The sequence below is a fragment of the Neodiprion virginianus genome, chromosome 1 (assembly GCF_021901495.1).
Source record: "Neodiprion virginianus isolate iyNeoVirg1 chromosome 1, iyNeoVirg1.1, whole genome shotgun sequence".
NCBI classification, from domain to species: Eukaryota; Metazoa; Arthropoda; class Insecta; order Hymenoptera; family Diprionidae; genus Neodiprion; species Neodiprion virginianus.
Window position 1 is genome coordinate 28,126,637 of NC_060877.1, and position 9,387 is coordinate 28,136,023.

Below are 9,387 nucleotides of genomic sequence, written 5' to 3' on the forward strand. Positions count from 1 at the left end.
TATTTCTTTTCGTCCCTTGCATCGCCGAAAAAAAAAAAAATGAGCAATCACATCCCGCCCCTGGGCGACCGGGCGGAGCATTTATGTACGTAGGTACACGCGTCCACTTATTCTCTCAACGTTTCGGAGTTTACGAATACTCGTGAACTTTATGGACGAAATTACTCCGCAGTCTTTAGCTTCTTTGACGTGCCCATACCAGCTCGTAATATCCGTTGCTGCTTCCAATCCCGCTGCTGGCCAAATATAAATTGCAATATCGCTGAAAGCCTCGCTTGATACGCCTTCCTCGACCCACACACACGTCTTGCCCATTAAAATTGTTGAAATAATCCATTATTTAGTCAAATTAGTGGTTTCACGGATGGGCTATCGGCGCAGATCCTTGACGAGTAGCGACGGGTATAAACTAACACTGATCTCATATTTTCCATTTATAAAGAAATTCGATAATAATAAGTATACATGAAAAGTCTTGCTCTTAATGTTTTCAGCAGGAAAACGTGAGTAATTTGAATCCTGCAATTAACTTGGGGGGGGGGGGGGGGGGGCGGCGAACAGGGCGTATCTCAAACGCAAATCAATTCAGTTCGGATTGCATATGTACCTAGAAAATGGATAAAGAACTGCACATTCGCTCTGCTCATGCTGCAGGTAAGCAGGTAATAACGCAACGTAAGTTATATGAGAAACAGGATATCACCTCTCGGCCTCTTGCCGTAAAAGGAACTCTTCAACTCTTATGGCGTTTCCGCTGTATTATTTATCCACACCATTCCTCATATCAGTACATTCTCTTCGCATTTTGAGGAGACGACGTGCGACGTGAGGATCGTTCTTACCCCTCGCTAATCTCAACAGTATCGAGGGTATGATCGATCTCAATATATACTGCATAATATCCACTAGGTATATGTAGGCACATGTTCGTAGGCGAGACTGCATGGAGGATCCACTACCACCCAACGTCTGGGAAGGGCTTGGGATGAGACATAATTATGATTCCATAATATCCGGCATGGCTGTTGGTAACTTGATTGGGTGTCGTTACCGATGACGTCACCTGACCGTGACTAGCTAGGCGGTTGCTGCCTATAACGCGGTTTTTACCGGCGTAATATAACTGGTCATAACCGAGTGGAACGGCTCAAGGGGATTTCTTTAACATTCCCGTTAAATAAGTATATCGGGAACGAGAGAACCATGTAGAGTATTCGATGGGATAAGATTGGAGAAGATCTACGCGAAGTGAACTTTGAAACGTGATTTTCTCGCAGCGCTGCTCGCATCGCGGGAGCTGCAAATGTCGGCGGCGTAAAGTTAGTCAAACTCAAACGGTGAATAACAATATTTATTTATTTACAGTGAGTAAGAGATTTGGCTGGAATTGGAATTCATTATCATGCCATCGCTACTTCCGTTCCAGGAACCGTTGACAATAAGCCATTACTATACGCGCGTATAAAATTACTTATACAAGTCAAAGATACGTATATAGCCATGTTTTCGCCGTTTCATATCTAATTATTATCATTCTCCTTCCGCTATGCTAAGGTAATCAAAAGTAGAGTTTTCCCCCCGTCCTAATTTACAAGCTTCGAGTGAAGACGCTGGCAGAATGTAAAGACTTCATTAGCATCTCATAGAATCCTAATTCACTAGCTTACACGTTTTTACAGCCCCACCACCCCAACCCACAAGCCCAGGTATGTAATACATACATAGGTATATACCAATGCATGTACTACATGGCTCTATACCTGAATGCAGCTTGCAGCCTGCACTACTTAGGCAGGACAAGCACAGAGAATTCCACGCTGCATTGCAAATCACGAATGAATCAAATTTCGAGTTCGCGTCTCCCTGCAGCATCCCCATCCAGCTCATCTCCACAACTACGTCGAAAGAGATCGGAGTCAGTAGGTATGGTGCCAGTTTCCGTTGGATCATAATTATACCCGAATATACTCGCAGAAGGGTCTCTCAGGCACTCCAAGTTACAAACTCAAATAATTAATAAACGATATCGTTTTCCTGGGAACAATTTACATCTGGGTATATATGTACAGGACTCAGGCCTGATTACTCAGTGCATTTTAGATTGCAAAATCAATAACGATCCAACGTAGTTCCGCAAACAGCAACACAGCACCGGTTTTCCGCCTCTCGGTTGAGCGTATATCGCAATCTGGAAATTCGTGTGTACAATTCGGTCAATAGATGGACCGTGCTCAACGTCAGTGTCAGAAAAGCAGAGATAGTTGAGTGGACTATCGCATTGTCATATAACTGTATAGAGCTCGTACCCTTGTAGATCCACAAGACTATTGTTTAGAGCCTGCGGGAGTTTCGAGAACCGTAAACGTCAATTTCTAAGCATCGTCATGCGACATTAACATGCATTCAGGCTGTATTTCCGGTTCAGTAAAGAGTTACACTTCCTCGCCCCCTCAACAGGACAGCGTCGAAAAGAATTCGACGATAAGCGCCGCATGGAGAATTCCACTGCCACAGTCCTAGCTTAGCCGAAAATATCTTCCAAGATTTTCAGGTCAAATAAATCCGAAACGCCAGCTCGGACACAACTTGTACCAGCCGGCAGCAGAGGAAGGAGTAAAGATTATACGAGAAAACAGGTATAAGATAAAGAAGGTCGGAAAGAATGATGGAGCATGATCGAGGAGTGGAAGCTACAAGACGTTTGGGAATTTCATCAAAGCTGTGGCACACTGCGGGTCCGAGAGAGCACCGGGAGCTTTCATTTCTGATGTACACGTATGCGGGTGTAGTCGAGAACGTGACGTAACGAAAACATTAGTCCGAGTCGCCGGAGTTCCCGAGGATTGCGAGACGTGATAACTCGAATTACTGAGTATTCTACTTCGGAATGAGCCACACGTATCTTCAATTCACACCGGCGCCGAAGACGGTCTTGCACCGATACGCTCAGTAAACGGTTCGTTTATAAGCTATATGTTACATATGTGTATATTATATATAAATATATGCGGGAGTGTAAAGGATAGACATAGTCTTTGGTATATTGGTTAAATATTCAAACTTCATCCCGGCGAACAAACCAGGGGCAAATCTTGTGGTCGCATAACAACAATAATAACAAACTATGAGCTCGTTTTCAGACGAAGTGAAACTTTGGAATAGATAACCAACGACGTTATGTACCATGCCAAATATTCACTTGCCGCATGGAAATATATCACTCTTAATTGCCGTTTGTCAATATCAATACTGTTTATCTTATATTTTACTTTAAAAGTGAATCTTCAAAAACGATGGATTACGAAATTTTCAAATCCGATAATAATTTGTAAAAAGTACTTTAAAACTAGTACCGGTACAGGTCCAGGTGCTGAAAATTTGTCTGTATACAGGTACTTCGGTACTTTATTTACGTAAGTGCACGGAGAGGATGAAAGAACTGGCTTTACTCAAAACCGCAGGAAAAGAGGGACACGTGAGGGTTTTTCATGAAAAATACAAATGTCAACTGTATTTTTTACTACAAAAATTTAGCAGATTTTAGTCTGCCCACAGTGGTTTGCGATGATCTTCAGGTAAACTATGCATTTTGCGACGTATATTTTACCAAAAAACCTGGTGTGTACCTCTTTTCCTGCAGTTTTGAGTAGAATCTGCTATTTTATTTTCTCCGTGCGTAAGAGTGATATGAAAAAGTTATACACTTGTACAGTACTCCACTTATACGGCTTATGCAAGTTATCATGTTTAAGAAAATGTAGACATTCGAAAATGTCATCAGATAATTTATTTTCTGGTAAAGTTAATATTTGCCTTCCAGCACTGAACACACGTTCTACTGGGAAATTTTTACGCAAATAAAGTACCTTACATTGTACCTATAAGTAGGTTCAGATACTCCTGAAGTACAAGGTACTTGCTAATAAAATTATCTAGATACAGCTATAGGTACTGACAAATGTACCTGTGAACAACAAAAGGTACTTGTACCTAGATACTTTACAACACTGATCACTCCTGACTGTACATATAAGCAATGTCCGTTTTCCATTGACGGATTAAAAATTCGAAGTCATCTTGAACGCGATTAATGAAGATTTATTGGGTAGTTCTACATTTGAAGTAAAGATTATATAATTTAATAAAGTAATAATATAAATGCGCGAACATTGTTTCCCCGGAAAGCTCGACTCGTCTGTGTAGAGAATTTCTTGCGTGTATTTTACTTTTCATTTCGTTAAGTGACGCGGTTCGTCCAACGTTTTATTCCATTTCTTACACCAATATCGTCTTCTTAATCGAGGGTACAATTCCCACGGACTTTCCGCAGAACGGTAGATGACATTAGACGTACCTATATGTACGTACATTTGCAAATATTCTGGAAGTAATTTTAGTCAGATGGAGTAACGCGTTGGAGCGAGTACGCAAAATTGGAAAACGAACTCAAATTATCAAAAGTTTAGCAGCCGTCGCAAATTACATATCCGGTAGCTTTTCTCAGGCGGCTTGTAAAACTGCTATCGGCATTACAATGATATTAAAGAAGAATTATCGAAAATGCGAATGAAAACCATTTGCTACGTGGAGAAAATGTTATTTCGTTTCGTAAGCTCGAACTGTTATAAACTTCTTCTAAGCAATCTGATGTAATATTCAATCGATTCGATATCTGAAGTCTCATCTATGCTCATACACTACATTTGCTGTTGAAATGAATGTCGTGACTCATTCTCGGCCACTTAAAAATGGTCAAGCTTTAGCTCGTAAATCACAGATGACACCGTATCAAGTAATAATCAATTTACCAATCGTGAAAAATTACTAAATATCTCTGTATTAAGCTAAATGATTAATTAACAAATTACGTAGACGTCTTATCGTAATTTAAACTGAATGCGAAGAGCCCAAAATTATTTACGCGACAAATTACAGAAACGGTTGAACAACTGCAGATACCAGAAACTGAGCTCTGTGTACCCGATTTTCTTTGTATGCCAATACATATCATCATCAAACTGCGAGTCGAAGTTACGCGAATTCATTCTCTTTGACAAATCCAGCCTCACTCAGAACTAATTTATGTACGTAAATACCACATATTCTCGATTTAAAATACAGTAAGATATTCCGAGTCACAAAGGTCCATGAACTGGAGGCGCTTAATGAAGTTGTAAACTCTACTTTTACATTTATACGTATCTTTCCGTTGTATGTAGATGAAAGACTGAATTTCGATTCTAATGACCTGATTTCTGTGGACGAGGGCTTTTGAACAAGCTAATTTTGGCTTTCAATACAATGCTCCACAGTATCGTTAATCGTGTAGCTCGTAAACACGCATTAAACACACACCCTAGTTTGTATATTTTCAATAGCCACAGTTAACTTTCGAATAAAGATCAATTGAATACCTGGACACAGAAACAACCCAAGTTAATACGAATCGTCTGTGGATTCTAGAACCTCTGCTTATTTCACACATCTTAAGTCTGCATTCGAACATTTCAATAACAAGTGAAGGCTCCTGTGGAAGTAACACAGATCAATTTCGGTTTCGATCGTGAAAGTATTACATCTACATCGAAAGGGAAATTGTATTACGTAATTAGGTTGCAACGTACAAAGGATCGTACTGCGGCTAAACTGCTGTGTAATTTACACTTCAAGTTATGGATAGAAATTCCATCGTGCAAAACCATACATTTGCTATAAATCAGGAGTTGGAAGCATTTGGATTCTGAAAATTTATGCGGAATTTCTGCCAACTTTAGTGTTTACACAAACACGAAAATAAGTATAGCTCCTTCAATTATTTCAAAATCTGTATTGCAATAAATTGTGAAAATTAGTGTCCGGGAACATAGTTGACATACGTTTTTCCACTTGCGTTACCCCGCATTACACTCTTCCTTTAATTTAACAGGTGATAATTCCTCACAAGCATGAAGGGATATTAGATTAGATTCAACAAATAACTTTATTTCACGAAATTGAATATACACATTTTATCATACAACACGGCAAAATACTTGTGTTGATTGCTTACACGTAAGAACAAAATAATACAGAATGGTGAAATGATATGTCATTCATCCGTAAAACGTAGTTTAAATGAAACCATAAAAATATGGTTAGAGGGTAAAATATACATAATAATACGATATTATAAAATAACGTTTAAAATATATCAAATGTTTATAAAAAATATATCATTGGCTCTATTACACTGTTAGCCTTGACTGTACAAGGCTGCCTGAAGGTACGTTTGCAAAACAAATTGTTCTAGTTAAAAATGAGTCGTAAGTTTGAAAATTTTCGACAGTACCTAAAAGAATTGCTGATAGCAAAAGTCATGTCCAAACTCGATTTACTGTATCGGTGCGCACGTAGCGAAGTAAATTAACGTCGCCATAGAGTGTCATTTTGACAAGTCCTGTCAAAATATGAACGGTAACACGTGCATACTTAACAAATCAACCGATTTATTTAGACATGAGTATTTAAAGTGGCGAAAAAGGAAGAATTTGTGTTGGGTGACAGATTTTGTATTTGATAAATATACCTAAATAACCCTATCAGCTCTACTTTGAATAAAAATGTGTAGTCAAGTTACATACGTAAATACGACACTTTATTCATCTTAAGAAGCTTAACACACGCCAAGTGCGTAAAAAATGGCAAAAAAGTGAGACAAGAAATTTTTACCTTAATTATAACGGAACATTTTATCTTGGCAATCAAGCACGAAATATAATAACAAATTGGAAAAAGTTTTGAACTCTCATGAGCATTAATTATTGCCTAGAAGCAGCCAAAGCTCTGAGAATATGCACGAATAAATTAATTATATCCATGTACAGATTAATGGTTGCCAAAATATACTCTTCAGGTGACAATGTGCGCATTAAGAGTTGTGTATCAAATATAATGAACATCGAAAACAGCAGAGCACCTCCTATGCTGAGCAGCAACTCAAATCCAGTACTTTGTACGAAAATTTGAAGAATTCCACCAACCAGGAGGGCACACAGACCAGCAAACAATCTGAAAATGAATATTCGACTGTTAGTTAATCAGAAATACCTAATTCGCTTTTTTATCAATCTTTAGGTGCACAGTTATTAAAAGAATAGAATAACGTAAACATTGTAGGAGTAGCTAAAAGCGAATAACTGCGACTCCAGATAGCAAATTTCACTTCACATACTGATTTGCATGTAATTAATATTTCAAAACAAAACTTGAAGTAAAGTATACTTACCCAAAACCTAAAAACGAAAAGTCTTTTTTTGTTTGAAACGTATAAGCTGTTAATCCAGCAACCACCGTCAATGTGATAAGTAAAGCCTCTAAGACAATTGCTTGGTCGTACATTGTAACAATAACCCCAACTGTGTACGATTGAACCAAAGTCTGCAATTAATAATAAAGTTTATTTTTTATTATGAGCTACTAACTCTTTACTATTTAGACAAAACGTAAAATTCCTGATACTTCTTCATTAATGATACTTACAAATGCACCCAGAAGAATCAAATTCATGGGGTGTTCTCTTCTCTTGAAGATTAACGCCATCATAAATCCGAGGGTCATGAAGAATGACAATCCAACCATCCATTCGCTGAAATATCACCATGATAAGAAGAAAGTGAGTATGAAGTATGTGGTCTAACAGGGGCAGTAATCATAACTGAAGTGAAAAGGAAGTTCTAACTTATGATAAACATCATGCCGAATTGCTTGAACTTTTTTAATTCTCTAAAATTATTTACTTGTTACAATTTGTATTTGAAAATATGTAATAGCGTAATTTTCACTAACTGATACATGTATAAAGCATCAAAGATGATTGGATCCTTACTTTTGGTGTATGAACAATCTAACAGGCTTGCTCAACATACATATGGCTGCGACAACAATGGTCATGAGCAACTGAACACTCAAGAGACCATAGACTTTACGCAAAAAAGCCATTCGTATTTTAATATTAGCATTTTGCACATTGTTGTTATATGCAAAGTCGTTTTCTATCCCATTTGATGTTTCTTCTTTACCCCCTCCCTCAATATCCTCTTCCGCGAACATCAGTGGTACGGTAGCCATTTCAAGTTGATTATAAATGCTTGTGATTCCTTGAAAAAACGAAGTAACGTAGGTGCTTTGAGAAATTGTGTATTGACCCTGGTCAATAAATGTCAAAACATTGCAACTGATATTTTTAAATATTAGTAATAAATATTCAATAATAATTGGTCGTTTTGCTATCGAATTAAAACCTTGCCATCATCATACATAAGACGATCATGTGGTAGTTTAATCGGATTAAATATAAAAAATACAAATTTTGGTGACGGTAAAATTTAAACACATACAGGTAGGAAGACCACTAATGGAAATATCAAAGCAAAAGAATAAATGCATTTTACCAAATTAGTTTCCTCGAATGGATCTTGTGTAACGGAATAACAGATACGACTAAGTGAAGTTTTCACCAAAAATTTCTGACATGGTACCGTTACAATTGTTCAGCATAAAATGTATTTTGCTTTTTCACTCAATAAAGTTATTTCAATTCTAAATTCAGTTTCGACATTTCATTGTTATTATGGAAAACAAGAATAGAATTCTTATCAACTATTTTGTGAAGGTTAGTTATTGGCATAAAAGAAACGTCACACAATACGGAAAAGTTGTGACACCATCTTTATATTTGCAATGATAACAAGTATAATATTGTTTACGTAGATTTAAGAATTTGCAGATATGCCGTAGTGAAATTAAGTATGAACACGTATAACGATTACGGCTCACTCACTTCGATGTGAAACATTAATTTCAATTGCATTCGTGTAATACTTTTTCCTACCTTCACAATGAAAACGGAATGAATCACGAGGTGTTGTCTGGGATTTTTTTGCTTTCTCGCTAATTATTCTAGTGAAATTTAACGTCACCACAACTCCATAAACATATGCATGGAATGAGCAGACCACGGAGGAAACACTGCGCATAGAATCGTACCGTTCCCGATGATTTACCATTGGCGCCATCAGATGGCACTAGGGCGAGTAGATTTCTACAGTGGGTCGTTGACTGAAAAATATAAAGACGGATACCCCAGCGTAAATTTTTGTGACCAGTTTTCGGCGGGCAAGTGGGCCCAGGTGGGCCTGGGAGCGTAGGAGGATTCTGGTCTATCGACTCTACTTAACGGGCTCGCACCGACATTCGTAGCAGCCAAAGTAGTGTCGGTATGGAAGATTCAGATTGAGTCGCTACAAAGTGAGTACGTAAGACTACTTGTCAACTGCGACTTAGAAATGTCGATCAGCTCAATTATCTCTGTGAGAAGACGCGTAATCGCGTCCACCGCCAACCACCCCT

The 9,387-nt window shown here is 38.0% G+C and overlaps 1 protein-coding gene across 2 annotated transcripts; it reads right to left on the reverse strand.

Moving 5' to 3' along the window:
• Positions 1–6,617: 6,617 nt before the first annotated feature.
• On the reverse strand, positions 6,618–9,018 carry LOC124301318 (protein lifeguard 4-like). Of its 2 annotated transcripts, none has more exons than XM_046756213.1 (5): positions 8,870–9,018; positions 7,865–8,135; positions 7,519–7,624; positions 7,265–7,416; positions 6,618–7,047 (listed from the first exon to the last, which is right to left on the reverse strand). In XM_046756213.1, exons 1-5 carry the CDS (start codon positions 9,012–9,014, stop codon positions 6,798–6,800), a joined length of 924 nt encoding a protein of 307 aa, XP_046612169.1. In that variant the 5' UTR covers positions 9,015–9,018; the 3' UTR covers positions 6,618–6,797. The 2 variants fall into 2 exon arrangements, with proteins under 2 accessions (XP_046612169.1, XP_046612176.1); XM_046756220.1 differs by having other exon boundaries at positions 7,865–8,140; positions 8,750–8,993.
• Positions 9,019–9,387: the final 369 nt, after the last annotated feature.